The following is a 19,495-nucleotide window of genomic DNA, read 5'->3' on the forward strand; positions in this document are numbered from 1 at the left end:
AAGGAAGGAACTAAAGTAGTTTCTTTATATACAAAATTAATAGATATTTGCCTCAGAAACTTAGTGGGAGGGAGCAGTGGTTTGGAATCTAGAAGATAGAGTAGCACCAGTGAGTAGTAGGATGCTTTGCATAATTGTTTTGACATAACTAATTTTATAATAATTTAAGGAAATCTGAGGAGTCAGAATTCCTACTGCATATACATTCCCAGGAGAACTCTAATAGGGCATCTTTTCCTGGTTTATAGCAAAAACTGATGTACCATCAACATTTTCAAGGGGTTGGTTCATCCATTGTGAAGTTTGTTTTTTTTCATATACAAGATGGTGGCAGAGCTAGAGTGGATGGAGCATACTGTGCACTCTGGCAGGGAGCAGCTCGTCAAGGATAGGTAACACAGTCATCAGAATCATCATGACCTTCTTGGCAGAAGTGAGAGACTGCTTGAAGACTTACTGAAATCACAGGGAGAACTCGGCTGCAACACAGTAGTGAACAGGAAGAATGAAATAAAATCTGACTTTTACATGTTGTTAAAAATTTATGCAAACAAATCCAACAGAAATAAGATGGGTTGCACCACCTGCATTTAGACTCAGTAACATAGGCTATCAGGTCCTACAGACACAGAAACAGAGTAATAAGTAATTAATTCACAGAAGGATTGTATGGAAGGTATAGCAGCAACATTTAGCTGAGATTGTTCACTTTTAGTTGACAGGGCTATACTGAAAAGTTCTTGTAAGTAGTGTGACAATCTCACTAGGTCTGTGTTCTGTGTCTGCTGATGAGCACAGAAAATTCGTCAGTTTAAGTTTTGCAGAATGAGTGTTCTGACAAAAATGATATGTTTTAATTTAGATACTGCTAACAATTTTTTCCCTCATGGCTATATTATTTCTCTTAATTACTGATTTATTTTAATTACAGAAAGTCCTTATACTTGTTAATTCCCAATTGCAATATGTTCCTAGGTGTCACCACAGGAATTTTGTGAGAAGATGTGGATCAACAGTTCTAATTTTTGGAATTATGAGTGTGATGCGCTTTCTGCATATGTGGCTTTGTGCAACAAGCACAACATCTGCATTAAATGGAGGACACCTGATTATTGTTGTAAGCAGACAGCCATGTTCTGTACCCCTATGTGGCTTTAGTGATGAAGTTTTTCGAGTGATAAGTTAAAAATATATTTCTTTCTATTATTCTTGTAAGTAACATCTCAATTTATCACAGCATTGATAAATCAGGGTACAAGTTCTTAAGATACGTATACATCATTTAGTCATGAATGAATTTTAATCTCCATTGAATTAGCTGCTGTAACAGAGTACTGTTAAAAGTATAAATGCATGCTTTCTGTGCTAACTCACTTGTTATTACTACCTATTTATCCAATGAAATTCTGAAAGAATACAGAAGCACTCAATGTCCTTTTTTATTCCTTGCAGCACTGAACTGTCCTGAGGGCAAGGAATACCAGCCTTGTGTGCAACCCTGTGAAGCCAAGACATGCTTGAATAAATGGTTCTATGAAGATTCTCCCTGTTCCTATTTAAGGGAAGACTGTGTGTGTAAAAATGGCACCATTCTGCATAGAACAGACTCTGACCTCTGTATACCAGAAGAAAAATGTAGTAAGTACAGTAGGACAGAGTAGTTTTGCAGTTATGAAATATTAACCGCAGTTATATTAACAGTTCATGGTACAAGATGAGTTTAAGTTCTGTGTCAGTCCTCAGTAAGCGCGAATCTGAGAAAGGTCCCTTGAACAGAGCCTACCTTTTTCTCAAGCTGCAGCAGTTTGTGTTTTCAGTTATCTTGGCTTTAAGACCCAGTGCTGATGTACCCCTACTGGGGGGAAAATAGTGGTCATTCTTCTATAGCTCCCAGGCTTTCCTCCCTTGAGAACTTAGGAAGGAATAACCTGGGCAGGTTCTGTCCCTTGCCCTCACCCATTTTCACCATAGTGAAGCATTTGTTCCTTTGGGGCTCTTAAGGTCATCATCCTTTTTCTTGGATTCTTTTATCATAATGCTCCACAGTGATATTATTTTATGCAGAATGTTATGCAAGTCGTGGTTGCTTGCAGGAAATGGGACCTGTCTGCTTGTTGAAGGGATATCATGGGGGTTTGTTTTTCCCAGCATGTACAGATAATAAAGGAGAGCCCCGCTCTGCTGGGGAGATCTGGAATGGGTCCATGAGAGGGTGCTGCATGTACAGCTGTTTAGAAAATGGAAGCATTGTTGCTGTAGAACCTGAATGCAATGAGGATCCAGCACCAGTCTGTGAAAGAGAAGGGGAAGTTCTACTCGATGTCATTGAAGAGAGAGCTTGCTGTCCCAAGAAAGTTTGTGGTATGTACCACATTTGTGTTCAGTAACAGAAGTCTAAGTGCATGACATTCACAGGCAGCTGAAAAACTTTAAATTCAAGGTAACATTTTTTAGAATTAATTTTCAAGTACTTGTGGCTGGTTGGGCCAGCAATTGAGGCTTCTGTTCTTTATAAGAATTATTCACTGAAAAAATTTTTTTCTTAGAGGTCCACCAGTTAAGCAAATCTTCTGTTAAAAATTATTTTTTAAGCTCTTGCATAGAATTTAATAATAAATTGATATATATTCAATGATAGAAGTACCTTGGTATTTGGGGAAGTCATCAGAGATTGCTTGCTTTTCTTTCTAGTGCTTTGGTGTGAAGAGCAGTATCCTCTGATCTACTGCTGTTTCCCAGAAGAAGTTTTTTGGGAGCTGATCTCTGAATACTAATATTCTGCCTAGCAATAATTGTTAAGAAAAAGAATAAGTTTTTTGCTCTTAAAATATTAAGCAAAATATACTAATTTCTTCATAACATATTCAAGGCAGATGAGAATATATGGTCCAGCTGATATGGTCCTTTTGCTCATTAGATACCTGTAACCAATACTGTATTGTGAATTTGCTAAAGGAACATCAATGGGACTTTATGGCTGGTTTCATGTATAGGAAGCAGAGCAAGTGAATACCAGTTTTAAGAGGGATATAACTGCTTGCTTGGGTTGAGCTCAAAAATCTATGTGATGGTATGGAGTGAACTTTAAGCTGACTTTGGCTGCTCTTGTTTTGTGGATCTCTGTATTAGATGGTATAAATAGTTTGAACTATAGGACTTGCACTTGTAGCTGTTTAAAGATGTCAAAATTGATTGTTTTTTATCCCACAGAATGTAACATGTCATTGTGTGATGCCATTATTCCAACATGCAAACCCAATGAACAATTGGTGGTAGGCTACCAGCCCCTGTCCTGCTGCCCACAGTACCGATGCGGTAAGGGAAATACAAAACCACAGTTAGTGGAAAGTTTTCCATACTTGTATTGTATGTTGGGAGAAAATTTGTATTACAAGTTGGCTTGATTGCTGACAGAATGGGACACTCTAAATAGCACCAGGCAACAATGTATGTTTTTTTAAACATTCCCCAATATTTTTTTGTGTTTGCGTTTTTTGTTACTCCTGATTTACAATCACTTTGGTGTATTTTATTTTACATAGTATATGAAGAATATATTTTTTAATCTTTTTGTATTGTTTCAGTGACTCCTTTAAAAAAGTTGTTTGTTTCACATCCTACAGAATGTGATCCTTCAGTTTGTTTTAATGCCTCCCAGCCAGACTGCCGAGAAGATCAATTTATTGTTGAAGCAAAACAGGAAGATCCCTGTTGTTTCTCTCATCTCTGTGGTAAGAAGCCTCTAATATTTTTATGGAGAGCTTAGGAATAGTCAAGTATTTACAAAAATAGACTATAATTCTAAACCAAGTAACTTAAGGTAGGAATGCTTGGAGAGGTCAGTGAGATTTCACACAGATCTGGCTGACTGGAGCCTAATTATCCTTGGGTTTGGGGATCTTTTCTTTCCAACATAATTTTGAACATCATATTTGAACTTTGTTTAGTTTTTATATCCATAAAAACCTTAGAAGTTCTGTTATCTGAGTAACAAACACAATACTGCTTGTTATATAGTCTATTAGATGGAATTCACATGTGCTAACTTTTTAGTGTTTAAAACTTTGTAAATGTCTGATTTTTTTTTAAATTTAGTTTGTGAATCCTGTATTGAGCCTGTTCCCTTGTGCAGTGAAGGGGAAATTCTCACTGTAGACCTTAATACCATACACTACTGTTGTCCTCATTACTACTGCGGTGAGTGTAACTGCTGTGAGTTCAATATGTCACCAAATTCTGTAGAAATGACAGACAGTGTGTGGGTGTGTGGGGATTTGTTTAGATTCAGCAGTTAGGGTGGGCTACAGGTATAGACTAAGAGATCCAAATGAGGGTGTCCTCGTTTGAGGTATGTTCAAGCTTCTTGGTATACTCAGTGGTGGGCTAACAAACCCAGTCAGTGGAGTCTGGAGAGGTTATTTAGTTCACCAGACATAATATTGTTATTTTCACAGTGATCTAAATGCCAGTGTATTAATGTGGCACTGAATCCTATCCTTGGAGTATTAATATGCAATTGTTCATATATTCAAACAAATTTAATAAAACAGCTTCCATGTTGTTTTTTTCTTCTAAGACAACTAAAATCACTTTTGAAAATCTTTGTTTAGTTTTTCATTCCAAGTATAATTCAGATGCTTAAGAAATACAATAATATTTATATAGAAGAATGTTATTTTAGAAATGTAATTTCTAAATGTATTTTAGAAAAGTAATGTAAGCTGCAAAACATGAAGGAAAGTTGAATACATTCTCATATGTCTTTTCCCCTCATTTAGTTTGTGATGAAAATCTTTGTTCTGAGCCTCCTATGATTTGTACAGATGACATGACACCTGTGAAGGAAAAAATACTTGGGCAATGTTGTCCTGAATGGCGTTGTGGTAATTATTTCTTTATTCCTTAGTCACAGCTGTTAACCAAAGCTAAGAGTTAGCTAATTGATTAACACAGTTTTCTTTATCTCTTCAGAATGTAGCTGTGAAAATGCTACTATGCTGACCTGTAAACTGGTAAGTGGTGTCTTTTAAATATTGTTAATAATGGTGTTCCACTCTCTTACCCCTCCCTTTTACACTCCTTGTTTCAATTGGTTGTAAAGAGTGAACAGGGACAGGGTGGGATTGCCTTTCCAGTCCCAGCTGAAGCATGTGATTCCAACAAGTGTCTGCATAGTGTTGTTAACCATTCCTTGGAGAAATTTCACTTTGTGTGTTTTAAGATGGAAAAAGAAAAAAAAGAAACTGTAATTTTATCCTGGTCAGTGTTGACATGAAACAGTATACTAGTGAGGCTTTCTACATAAGTAATTCCCATTTTGAAAAATAATTAATGAGGTATGAACTTTATGATTATATATATCATCTGAAGAAATGTGTTATTTTCTTAATCACTTATGCTTTTGATTAAAAAGATTTAACATTATTGAATTTAGCTAGTGTGAGAAGTCATGAATATTTTGCTTCTCTGTAGTTTGTCATAATAGGGACTGTGAGATGGAAAATAATTATGAGTGAATGTTCAAACTCCCATTAATACCATAATGATCCTATTTTCCTTATCCCATGCCTGAAGTTCCTTATGTGAAGACTTCATAACATAAAGTCTATTAAGGACTTTTAGATTTAAATAGCTTTCACCACTCTTTCAGAAGAAAATTCTTAGGAGGCAATCTTTTGCTAATATGTTTATTATTGAAAAAACTTTTTTTCTCAGGAAAAAATGCTGTTTATTGACTCTGCTATTCTATGCACCCCTATGGAAAATGAAGTGCTGTTTTCTGTTTGATGAGATAAATACATTGAATAACTCTGAATGTGTTACTGTTTCTTGAGTACATTGCAGCTTTTCTCTTTTATGAAACCAGGGGTGGAAGTGATGAAAGTAATATTTTACATTTTTAGAGAAAAATTGTCCATGTAGCACTACCTTTAATTGTGTATGACTTTGTAAACTTTTATCTTTTTATACTCAGGGAGAAGTTAAAAAAATAGATAGCAGTGTTTCCAGTGCTTGTGGATGCACGCACTACATTTGTGGTAACTTTTTCATATTCCTCATTGTTGTGTTTCAGTTTTTAGCAAAAAGGGTGCTTTTTATGCATTTATGCACACCATTTTATGCAAAGAAAGCATAAATAGGACCATTATAACCTTCTCAAATGTAAATGCTCTTTTATCCTAATTTGATGAGTCTCTATCTAGTTATGCAATGATACTCTCTTTTCTGAATGTGGTGCTTTTTCTGCTAAGCCATCCATTTTGTGTCTATTCTGGCAGGGTGTGGGAGTGTTGCAGAACTGCCCATGCTTTCAGAGTCAGGTACAGTCTCTCTGGTGAGAGGCAAATAGGAAACAGGCTGTGAATGGTAGCTGAGTGTGAGCAGGGCAGCTGCTCCTGGTCTGCTTTCAAGCACACATGAGATGACATCTCACACAGAGCAACTGACCTGTTCAGCCAGCACAAGAGCAGGTAGCCAGTCTTAAGATCAGAGCTCTGCTCCCGTCCCTCACTCAGCTACCCATGTAGACTAGATTTCAGCTGCACTGTGCTGAGGCAAGCTGCAGTCTTGGCAGCAGCCCAGGCTAAACTGCCTCCAAGAGCCAAGCACACATTTATGGTACAGCCTGAGCAGATTACTGGCCCACAGGTATTTGTAGACATAGTAGTTTAGTTGACAGAAAGGCTACATTTTGTGATACACAGAATAGCTGAATGGTAAATATTAGAATACTTCTAAAATAAGAACAACAGAATTTTTTTACTTCTATAGTACAAACACTATCAGTTTTAGGCAGTTTTATAATTGTAGCATTTTCTAGAACTGAATTATCGTTCCTCCTGCTCTTGTTTGGTAATTAAAACCACAAACCAATCAAGTCGAAAAGATAGAATACTTTTGCAGTGCGTAGGACTTTGCCCTTTGTCTTATCAGTGTTTCTGTTAATTTGTTTCATGATTTTTTTCTCCCTCTGCTAACATTTATTTCTTTTGGTTTTAGAGAAGGATGATGTGTGCATCTTCCAAGAGGTCACAGTACTGAATCCTGGACAGTCAGTGATTCAGTACTTGGATGGAGACCTTTGTTACACTGTACAGTGTTTACAAGAAAAAGATCAGAACACAGGCTACAATGCCATGCATTTCACAATGATGAACTGTTCCCAGCAATGTGAAGCTGTGAGTATTCTTAAAATACAGGAATGATGCAATTTGTGAGCACAACTGCACAAATAGGATAAAGGTTTTGGTGAAGACTTTTGCTAGTCCTGTTTACTCAGCGAGAACTTGAGAACTTAACAGTGATGATGTGTATCTTGTGGGTACACGATTATTTTGAGAGGCAGTTTCTAGCAGACTATATAAACATATCTATCTGTCAATCCATCCATCCATCCATCCATCCATCCATCCATCCATCCATCCATCCATCCATTGTTTTCCCTGGTGTTTTTAATTTCAGAAATCAAAGAATTTCTGCATAATGTATATTTAAAAAGTACTTGTTTTTTTTCCTTTCCTTTCTTTCCAGCATCAAGTGTATATTCCTTCCTTCAGCCACCATACTTGTTGTGGTACGTGTCAAAATGTGTCCTGCTCTTTTCATACAGAGAATGGAACGCTGATTGTGTATGCGGTAAGTGCCTCTGAACAGAGATAGGAAATAACTGTAATGATACAATAGGCAGGATTCTGACAGGTGTTTCTTAGTTAACTCATGCTGTCAGTCTTGCTTCATACCTCCTTACTGCTGGTTACACAGTTAGAGACTGTTTATGATGTATGACTGGAAATGAGTGTGCTTATCTAAAGACCTGCCATTTCACACATGTAAATATCTTATTGATTATAATATTTTCTACAAAGATATTCAAATGTCATCATTTACTTAAGGCTGGATATGCTTTAACTGCAGGGCAAGGTTCAATTTTTATCTCTAAATTTTATACTGTGATTTAGATGTGTTGAGAGGTTCTGAGCCTATATCAGGACTTCTATGTCCCCCTCTTCTCAGGGCCACTCTTCTCTTCACGCTGGTTACTACAGAAAGGAAAAGTGCAAACTGAGGCACTGGGGTTCAGGATCTTGATGGTGTGCCCCAGCATACACATACACAGAAATTTAGATGTGGCCATGGTTTGGTTCATACTTTGAATTGATTTCAGAGCAAAAGAAATTATTGAACTGCACAGAGTCCTTTCATCCTGCAGTAGGACACCCATGCTCAGCAGCATGCTGGAGATTAGAGCCATGGCTCTGGGGAGGAGTAACCTCTGGTAGTTAGAGGATGATCTTTGCCTTTTGCCACCTACGGGTGATCTGCAGCAGACTTTGCACTCCAGTAGATGCTACAGCATGAGGGCAACACTTTTATAGACATTTTAGGTTGGAGATAAAGTTGAAGTGTTTGGCTTTCCTGACAGTGGCTTTGTTTTATATATTCAGGAAGGAAGCACCTGGACCTCCAACTGTACCAACTACAAATGTGCAAAGACTGCTGCAGGGGCTATTGTACTGGGGTCAAGTGTTGTTTGTCCCCCATTTAATGACACTGAGTGTACAAAGGTTTGTACTTTGGGTAAGGTAAGTGACAATAATTGCTCTGGAATTTGGCTTATACTCCACAACACATGCAAACTTCACATACTTTCTTTAAATTAAAAAAGTGGTAAGTAAAAATATGTAAATGAGCAATTTGCAGTCATTTCCTATACTCTAGTTTTCTTTCTGAGTGACCAAGTATCTGTGAGGAGTGTAAAAGTTTGGCTTGGGTTTTGTTGATGACTGCTATTAGAATATTGTGGAATTGGAATCATACTTGACATAACACTATACAAAGTGCTAATTGCTATATGTTACTTGGAATAATACTTTGCCAAGTTCATAGAACACAGACAGTGAATAAATCAGATCAAGAAATCCAGAAATGCTGCATATAAAAGTCAGCTATATTAAAAATTCCCTAAGTTGTGCAATGATTAGGAAGATAAAAGAGTATATATAAACTTTATTGTCTCTTAAACTAAAATTTGTGTAACATAACAAAAGGTATCCGGGGTATCTACCTAGATCATATATTTAAAAATGTAAAGGTGGCATATCCATATAAACTGCTTTGAAGAACATGTACTCTTCACAAAGATTGTATATTTGTTTGCAGTTTAACTTCTAAGTTAATAATTCTCTAACTTTATAATACTTGTAAAATTTTTGCACTTGCAGTACATCCTATATTTAATATGAACTAAAAATGATAATAAATATATATGTAGAAAGGGTAAGTACCATTGCTGCCTTGACTACAGATTATACATTTGCTATTAGTCCTACTTATTCCTTCCATTTGTTTAAAAAAGTTCCTATTTCTTCCAATCCTGAAGAAGGTATTCTATTTAAAATTAATGCCTGTACTACTGTGAGTTTATTCTGAGTTTCTTCCTTGGAACCATTCTAACATCATCTATTAGGGTCTTTCCTTACTAATAATGGTTAAGATTTTAAGGAATGGAGCCCTAAAATTAACTTTCTGAGTCAGTCTGACCTGTTTTTGAGAGATGCTAAGCATATGCTTGAACTAGTAGCTGAGAAGAAAGCCTTTCTCACAGGCAGTTCAGGATAACTCAGGAATATCTGAGTTTAAGTGCTCATTTAAGAAGTTCTCGAACACTTTATTCAGTAATTTTTCTGTAACGAGGTAAAAAATTTATGCTCACATGAAGATATAGAAGCTAAAAAATGTCTGTCTTTTGTCTGTTGTTATCCTAAGAGTTCTGTTTATGTTCTGTTGTCTGCTTGATATGCAGATCTGGGCTACTCATGTAAAATTTTGAAACTATCCTAATAAATCTCTGTGGTGGGGAAATAGATGGTAGTGGATGATATAAAAAACATGCTGATAGAAACTAAATGACTTTTTCAAAGGAAACTAGATCAGATGAAAACTGAACACTACTGAACTTGTCATCAGTGAGTTCATTTTCAGTTTCAAAGACTAAAGAATTTGTGAAGCAAACCTTCAGCTGATACATATCTGTGTAGTTCTCTCGATTTCAGTGACACTACTTTTTATTAGTTTGGCATCTTTAAAATGTGGAATGTCTTGAGACACAATTTCCTTTGCATTGGGCCCAGACTTTTTTGCTATATTCTTCTTTTATTTTCCTAGAATGGAGGAATTGTGCAGACGTATAATGATGGCTGCTGCAAGACCTGTAAGTCATGAAGGCTGCAATATGTGCTAGTTTGGCTTTGGTTTTGGAGGGCTTATTTTTTAACCTCAGTTGCTGGGACATAAAGAGTGAAAAAGCATGCAGTTCCCCCTACAAATCACATAAAATTGTTGTAGTTACCTAACTACTCTTATTAAAAGGCCTTGCTTCATTTGGCTGCTGACTCGGTGATTTTTAACATTATTGTTCTGGAGTATAACCAAATCTCTCCAAATATAACCCATGGAAGATTAAAAGTTGTCTCAATTAAAAAACTGAAAGCATTCTCTTTATCATTAAGTTGGCTCTAAAATAGCGCCTGTAAGATCTTCACCTGAAAAGACAAGAATATTTCCTCTTAAAATTGATTCCTGATTCAATGACATTTTGCGATACATCTTCAAACTTAGCAATTTATTCTGTATCCCTAATATGTTTTTTCTAGGCCCAAAATCCTGGAAAGTTTTTTCTTAAATCTGAAATGAGGAAAAATTACAGTAATATTGATGATAGTAATGCTTATATAAAATCAGCTTTTAATATCTGGGAATACATTCACATTTTCTGAGTTTGTAACTTTAAAATATGATGAAATGTGACTCAAGCTGACATAAAATTTTCATAATTTATGCAGTTTAAAAAACTGATTGAGAAAAAACTGGTTTTCTCTGCAGTTTTGACTAGAAAAATTTTTATTATCTAAGTATATAATTATGTATATATATATATAAATAAAACACTTCTGTAAAACTAATTGTGTAGAGCAAGGACATGTTCAATATTGCAGAAAATTTTAACCCTCTTTTTTGGCCTTTTTTGTGTTCAACATTAGAGTAAAAGCAAATTAGTCTTTGGAACTTTTGTATACAACCTTTTACTTAATATTATTGAATAGCAAGTCACAGACTTATAACCATATATTGCACAGTTATTATATAAAACTGAAGTGCAATGTATTGAATATAATTTGGAGAAATAAGGGGAAGTAGTGATATTTATAAAACACAGAACAACACCAAGATTCCAAGCTATGCGAGTCTTAGAAAGTGAACTGCAAATATTGTTGTTCCATTGTAACCAAAACATGGAAAACGAAAGGTATTTTAATACAACAGAATCTATTTTTTTATGACAATTACCAGAGAAGTAACACACCAGAATTGTACTAAAATCAATAGTCTTTCTCTCATGAGATAAACTGAATGGAAAAAGTACTTAAATCTGCCCCTCCAAAAAAAAAAATTAGCTTGGTGTTATTTAGAAAATTAGTCTTAAAAATTATTGACTGCTGGTTCTCTGCGGATCAGGAAGATTTATAATTTTGGCCATATTCTGTGGCCTCAGGAAAGGCATTGTTATACTTCAGAAATACTTGCTGAGGTGGCTGCTAAAACCCCCAGATATCATTCATAAAATTATATGCTATTTTATTTTTATTTTGTTTTATTTTTAACTAAAAGCATGTGCCCTGTGGTGAAAGCAGTTGAGTACTTATAAATAGAGCTTGCAACACATTGGGATTTTAATGGGAACAAATAACTTTTCTGAAAGAGCTTGATTTAATGCATGCAAAGTGAGTGGATACATTTAATTCTTACCTTGCCATAGAGAGACTAATTCCAAAAGTTTGGTTTAAAAGTAAGCATTCCAGTTTTGTGATAACCAGGAGGGTAATAAAGTGTAGGCCATCTTTAGTGAGACTTGAAGCAGCTGCAGAGTTTCTAAATTGTAGAAGACTAACAGGAAAGCTCATAATTTTTTGCTAAAAGAAAAATTTCAGTTGGCAGTGTAAGAATTAATGAAGTGTCATTTATACAGAAATGTTTTTATTTCATGAGCATCTTCTATTCCTAATGATTCTGGCAGGTTCTGGATTGGGTCTATTACCCTTTGCCATTAGTCCAGTAGTGCCTACTGATAATATTAATTGTGAACCAGGTATTATTTTTAATAATGTATTTTCTCTTTTTTTTTTTATAATAATGTAAGCACTGCTTGATATATGTGTCATAGCTGTCACCATCATTAAATGTTACCATGCAGTTAATGGTTCTGGGCCTGCTACTGAGAGATGCTGATCCTCTGTGGGCCTCCCACATCAGTGGTTTTCTAAAGCCTGATTAAGATTCACTGCTCAGCACCTGTCAGAATTAGGTTCATCCATTTATGGCATATGCTGCTGATGGTTATTCCTCCTGCTCATTGTTGAAATTGGTTTTATCACATGAACTTAATATACAGGGTAGTTTTAATAAGAAATGTTACTTTAAAAAAAATCATAATTCTGAATATTCTTACCAAGAGATTCTGAATCTGATCCCAGGTCTCTAAATTTAATGATGGAAATCTTTTTCCCTTAAAATAGAGCAAGAGTGTGTGTTACTGTCTGGTCTCACCTTTGCAGACATGGATTTATGCTGTTGTCTCGGGGTGACTGTATTTCTTCTTTGTCACAAGTAATATGTTTTACAAAGTTAAGGAAATACTGAGGGCAGGGGCAGGGAGGGGGCCACAACACATACAAATACAACCCCATGGCAAGATATACTTTTTATACCAGAAATTACAAATTGTTACAGAACTGTTGCAATACACTCATAATTCTTTGCTTTTTAGGATAGGTAGGTCACAGAAATTCCTTACTCAAATAAGGAGTGAGTAAACAAAGCACATCTGATATTGAATGCAGTTCCTTTTTACAGTTCGAGGTTGGAGAGAGAAAAGTGTAGCAGCAGAGCTTTCCTAAGACATCAGCACTTTATATGCTGAAATGTTAGATTTATATCTCTATATAACTTGCAGCACTACAAAGATTGCACTGTCTACACATACTCAAGCTGGCAAACACTTTCAGATGAAAATATCACAGAATTTTTTAAAGTGTTTCTGAGGAAAGAAAAGAGAAATGTTATAGTCTAACAGCTTTGCTCATACAGAGATCTGCTAATTCAGTAACATAATTTTGTTTGATTCTTCAATGCACAGGTTAAAATATAGCTGTACTCTGCAGGCAACCTAATTTTTCAGCACTCAATGGAGCAGTGGTTGCAGAATATCTTGGTTACTCAGAGATCATTTATCTTATAAAAGTGCTCTCAAGTTTTTGGGGAACAGAAGAGTTGTTGTTTTTTTGTACACTCAGCCATGAAGGAAGGTCAAGAAACTACTGAATAGTGCTTATTATTTTATATGCTGTATGTCCAGAATGGTTGCACAGCAAAACTAACAGATCATTTTGGTGGGTAGTGTGGGTAGCGAATCAGGAGATCTAAATAACTGCTGTTACACAGATAATAATAATGGTCTGAAACAGAGTGAAGCATGAAAAATTATGTTTATTGTTTCAGTATTATATTATGACTTTTACCATGTTAAAAAATGGCTTTTCACTGTACAGCTTTATTTTTCAAATTAAAAAAAAACCCCTCCTATCGATATCTCCAAGACTGAACATAAAAATTCAGTATTTCCCTCATCCTAGATCTGTATGCTGACTTCATGTGCTACATGCTTCAGATCTGGTGATAAAAAGTGTTCCATATTTAGCAAATAAATGCATGTCTTCAAAGAAGCTTTGAAAGACATCTTTCTCAAAAATATATTAAAATAATATAATTACACTTAATTTTTAATCATGAAAAATATCATGAAGGTTGGAATCACATTCACAGCTTCACCTTCTCAAATGTTAAGTTCTGAAAATTTTATAAAAGTCAGGATCAAAATCCCATTTGCCTTAGAAATTCCCAATTAAACAGAATTAATTCTAATACTATTCAAAATTACTAAAGACATTTTCTTTTCTAATTGCATATATTTCTCTTGCCATATGTGCAATGTAAAAACATATTCATTGTTTAATATTTTAAAAATTTGTATAGCTTATTTGGGCCACTTGATGCTCATATGTGCCAGCTAAAAATAGATAATACTGCACAGGAACTCTTTATTAATATATTGGATTTTAAAAGAAAATTATGGAAGTAATAGTTTCTGTGTGTACATTAATGAAAACAAAGTATAATTATTTAAATTATGTTTATATTTTTACTTTTTAAAGAAGGAAGTACAGAACAGAAGATGTATTGATTCAGTATGCATTTTTTGTATTTTATCAGGCAAAAAGGAAGAAAGGATTTGCCAGAAAATGACAATCAGGACAACCATAAGAAAAAATGACTGTATAAGTCAGAGCCCGGTAAGCATAAAAGAGCTATTCAATGCTAGGCCTATGGCTTTGCAAACCAAGTATTAAGAAGTCGGTTATAACTAACAACAAGCAACAAAAAATGCTGCTTTCTTCTCAAAAGGAGACTCTTGGCCCTAGGAATGTTATCCTACTCATATATGGAGTAAAACTAGCTATTTCTATTACTGAGAGACTGAGCCCTCCTACCTGGAGAAACATCTGGCTTCAAATGAAAATTACAGACCATAATTACTTTAACTAATGAAGGCACTGAATTCTTTAGCTGAAATAATATCCTGCTCTAAAAGAGGAGTAGAAATGTTTCAACTTAAAATGTGATGGAACACTGCCACATTCCTCTTTGAAGACGTTTATGCTCGTGGCTTCTCCCTCACATAGTATAGATTTCCATATCATAAATTCATGATCCCATTTATTTATGGATTTGCTTGAGACATCTTATTTCTCAGCTTTGGTGTAGCCCCATCTACAGACGCTGGGAAATTTCTGAGCAGCAAATGTGCTTCTCATGTAGCACTTAAAAGAGAAGCAATTGACAAAGTATCTGAAAACTTCTAAAAGGCCTCTCGCAAGATTCTGTTGAAGATCCTAAGCAGTCATTAGGGAAGAGGCAAAATGTCATCACATGTTAAAAGTCATCCTGATAGAAGGTCAATAGTGACATGTTCAAATTTTAATAGTAGGAGTGTGTGGTGTATTTATTTAGTTTTAGAAGGGTTGGTAATGAGGGAGTATAAATATATAGATGAAATTAGAGTAATTTTCCATAGTTAAGAGAAGAGTCTGGAGAGCTTCACAGTTACTTTAACAACCTAGGCTGAGACAGCAATATGACAAAATAAGGACATGGTATTAACTAAATAAAGAGTATTAAAATGAAAGACTTAGTTAAAACTCACAGGTTTTTTAAGCTAGGTGAAAAGATCCTTGCCCTTTCATCCAATTCTGTGAAGATCTCTGCTCTCCCACAGACAAAAAGGCTAAGAGCTGTGGCATTTAGGCAAATGGATAGGGAGTGGAAACAAACTCATTCTAGTGTCTCTTAGGAATCAGTGCTGCAGTCGTGGAGAGAGTGCTCTGCTGCGGCCTACATTGCTGCAGTTCTACATTGCTGCAGAACTAAGGCATTCGCAGAGGAGCAACAAGAATGTTGGCCAAGTCAGGTCTTGAACGGCGCAACAGATGAAGCCTTCCTTTTTATGACTTTCTATTGTAAACATTTTATCTTTTCTTCCCTCTCTACTGACCTTCCAAAAAGACCTACCACCATCCCACCTCCATCTGTATTACAGCCCCCTTTTCCCAGTATCTCCTTGTTCACGTTTTCCTTGATGGCTGCACATCCTTCACACAGTCCAGATTCCCTTACCCTTCACACAGAAGTACCTCCAGATTTTCATGTTCTCATACCCTTAGCTCCCCTTCCTTTTCTCTCCAGCTCCCCCACTGGTGCTCTTTTTCGATCTTGATTTGGCCCATGAAATGGTGGTATCAGCTGTTACTGGCTGGGAACTACATATTTGTTCTTGGCCAGATTACTGCTGTCAAACCTTGGATAGGGCTGAGCATGATTACATTTAGTTAATTAATAACTGAGACTATTAAAGCGGACTACAAAATCTTTTTTTACTCCTGTCAAATCTCAGGAAATTTCAGTTATAAGAGTAATCTTTTGGTCTAACTTGTATGGGTATGGCATATTTAATCACAGGCTTGGAAGGGAGTGGCTCAAAGCAACGTTCATACGCCCCCCCTGCATAAGAAATCAGATTTAAGTCTGTCATGAAGAGAACTAGACCTAGTATAGCCAGCCTTGATTTCCCACCATTTCAACTCTGCTTTAGTTAAAAAGTGTAATTTTTTTTCTGTCAATGTATCAGCTAAGAAAATTCTTGACATAATGTAACAGTGAGAGAAATCTTTGCTCTGCTGAAGCCTAGAGCACAAATAATTTTCTAACTAGTATGTGCTCCAGCTGGTTTGTTACTGCATCTACTTTTTGGATATATTTCTCTGAGTGATAACACAGCCCTCAGACACAAACAGTAAAATAAAAAAGGGAAAAGGTTTTTCACTGATATTCTTTTCCTCTTGAACCTTCAAGGAGAAAGATAAACTTCCCTTCATTTTACATAGAAGAATTTAACTTTTTATCACTGAACATGAAAAGGACACAGATTCAACTGTGCTGTTTCAAAGTTATTAATTTGTAAACTGGGGATTCAGTTTTGGTATCCATAGCATAAGGTTGAAACAAAACATGTGATTAAACAATCAAGAAAAGTTTAATTAAAAAAATTATTTTAAATGTGGCTAAGCTTAGAATGAATGAATTTTAGAAGATAAAATAATTTTTAAGACCAAAGTCCTTTTCAAATGTAAAAATGGGTTTTAATCACAAAGAAGTTTGAAATGTAATCTTTTTATTTAAAAAAGTGAGATATCGAATTTTTATTCTTATTCTTATTTTCTTTTATTTTACTCTTAGATAAACGTGGCTTCTTGTGATGGAAAATGCCCATCTGCAACAATTTTCAATGTCAATATTGATAGCCATCTAAGATTCTGTAAATGTTGTCGAGAAGTGGGAACACGAGTCCTGACTGTGCCATTGCGCTGCTCAGGAAATGGCACTGAAATTACGTACGTCATTCAAGAGCCTATAGACTGCTCATGCCAGTGGAACTGAACATTGCTGTGGACATGATTTAGCTTTCACCAGACACAGTTTTTTGATCATGGATGGCTGTAGTATTCTGTAGGGAAATAAAAAAGGCATCAGTTATGCTTTATAATGTCACTTTTCCCAAATTTAGCAAAGATGATGTTTGTTGTTCTTCAAATTACCTTTGAAAATATTGGCAAGTACAGAAAGAAAAACATAAATCCTTTTGAACAAGGTGTAGTTTATCCATCATTTACTTCTACTCAGTGGTTTTCTGTTGAGGTGGTGAAAAAAGCTGGTTAATATCTGTATTTCCAGTGTTTTAAAGGTTTGGATTGTGGCTACCTATCAAAGTTGAGAATTTCTTAGTGGTTCATTTACTTAGAGGTCTCCAGTTGAAAACTGTCACCACTCCCATGTTTAAATGGGAAAGAAGCATATTAGGATTTGGGAATGACTGAATTAATTTGTTTAAAAAACAGTGGGTTCAACTGTAACATTTTTCATCTTGCTCAAAAATCTATCTTTTGTCTGTTAAGCTGTTGGCAGTGATGGATTCTGCTTACACTGTAAGTCACTGAGAAACAACATGACTGTTATCTGTAAGTACTTGTAGGAAATCTCCAGAGTATATAGCAGAACCATAATACCTTGAAACTTTAGACATGTATTTAATTTTTATGTATATTATAAATATGAAGCATGAATCGGCAAAGGCTGAGGAGTTATAGCTTTTGTGCCTTAAAAATATCTGAAAGCCATTTCTGCTGTGAAGGTTTCCATTTTATATGCATTTTTTCACTTTTCACAGAAAAGAAATTGGCTCTCTGCTAGGTATAGAATAAGATTATATGTATATATATTTATTTTAAAAACCCAGGATACTGCACATTTTGAATATTCATAATGGGTTTTGTCTTTTTTTTCCAGTCTGAAGATTTGTGTTCAATGTATGTTTTATTTTTTTTTAATGTAGATATTTAGACTATTGACTGAATTTAGGAATCATAATTTTTGAGTCCAGGAAAAAAAAAAATCAAGTAAAATAAATGTTTTGAGGGGCTTAGGTGAGTTATTCATGCTCAATCAAGATGTAACAAGATGATTCAACACCCTGAAGTGAGTATAATCTCCCTTTTATTAAACATACTACATAACTTGCTTTTAAAAATAAAGGATACAAATTTAAGCTTGTTTTTAGAAGATTACTTTGCTTTATAAAGTCACTGAATGAAAATTATTTAAGTTATGACAGTATTTTCCTTATCAATTTTCCTTTTAATTGACTCAGAATTAAAATTCTTGTCTAAAAGTTTGAAAACCTGACAAACAGTTTTAATTTCAAGCTGTCATCATTTAATTACAAAAAGCTTGGATTATCACAAGGGTTACTGCAATGAAATATGAGCAATATATAGCAAAATAGCCTTAAAATCCAAGGCTATTTTGCTTCTTTGTGTGACAAATCTTAAATTGTTTGCTACATTCAGTTTGATGGCTTATAAAGAAAAATAGCTTATACAGAGAAATCTGTCATTACTAACAAGACTCATCTACTCATCCATATCATTAAAAATAGTGACTTGGTTTAAAAATTAAATAAGAATCATTTTAAAATTTCAGCAAAATATTTAACCATTATAAAGAAATAGTGATCAGCTAGAGATCAAAATAAAACTTTGAGAAAGCAAATGCTTCATCTGCCTGTTTTTATGATTTGTAAGGCAGAATTTTCAAGTTGTATTATATACCAGGGCCTAGAACCAAAACAGTCTCTGATACTGCTGTCAGTATTTGTGTACAGAAACTTCATGCAGGCAAGAAATAGAAGATAAATCACAGTCACAGCTGTAATGTTTATGTACTCGTACAGCAAATTAAAGGACAACTTCTAAAAGAAAAATACGTACTTTTGTTTTTTGAGATAGAGGTTGGTATCCTATATTTGCATTAAGAGACTTTGGCCCAAATCTACTTAATGAATTTAGCATTTGATAGAAAGGAAACTCTCAAAATATAGCATTTTTCCATATAATCATCAAGCATTTTCATTGAACAGCTGTGGCCTTTTATAAACCCTGTGCTTTTCTAAAATTTAGAGCTGTGTTTGTAATTGAAAAGAATTTAATAAACTTATTGTGCATAGTGATAATAAATCAGTGTTGATGCAATTAATTAAGCTTTGCCACTAAGATGTATGCCAATGCAAAACCTTAGGAAAACCTGGAAATTGTAAAAGAAGTTATGTTTAAAACTTCATGACAACCTGTAATAAGATAAACGGTATTAAACTATTTTTGTCCCACTTAGACAACTTTCTTTTTTAAATGCAACAATCAGAAGGAACTGTGTCAGGATTCTTCCTGAAGCCTACAGCAAAACCTTACATCTTCAGTGGAGCTGGATTGGATGG

General features: G+C 35.0%; 1 protein-coding gene across 1 annotated transcript in view; it reads left to right on the forward strand.

Moving 5' to 3' along the window:
- The window catches only part of OTOGL (otogelin like), a 92,082-nt gene extending 72,825 nt beyond the window's left edge, over window positions 1–19,257 (forward strand). Inside the window, 15 exon segments of the mRNA XM_039571582.1 lie at window positions 976–1,117; window positions 1,453–1,638; window positions 2,149–2,361; window positions 3,211–3,315; window positions 3,624–3,731; window positions 4,096–4,197; window positions 4,779–4,883; window positions 4,972–5,012; window positions 5,975–6,038; window positions 7,000–7,178; window positions 7,531–7,635; window positions 8,445–8,564; window positions 10,165–10,210; window positions 14,326–14,405; window positions 16,906–19,257. Coding sequence (XP_039427516.1) covers window positions 976–1,117; window positions 1,453–1,638; window positions 2,149–2,361; window positions 3,211–3,315; window positions 3,624–3,731; window positions 4,096–4,197; window positions 4,779–4,883; window positions 4,972–5,012; window positions 5,975–6,038; window positions 7,000–7,178; window positions 7,531–7,635; window positions 8,445–8,564; window positions 10,165–10,210; window positions 14,326–14,405; window positions 16,906–17,106 — 1,797 coding nt within the window. The 3' untranslated portion in view covers window positions 17,107–19,257.
- Window positions 19,258–19,495: the final 238 nt, after the last annotated feature.

The sequence above is a fragment of the Corvus cornix genome, chromosome 1A (genome assembly GCF_000738735.6).
Source record: "Corvus cornix cornix isolate S_Up_H32 chromosome 1A, ASM73873v5, whole genome shotgun sequence".
NCBI lineage: Eukaryota > Metazoa > Chordata > Aves > Passeriformes > Corvidae > Corvus > Corvus cornix.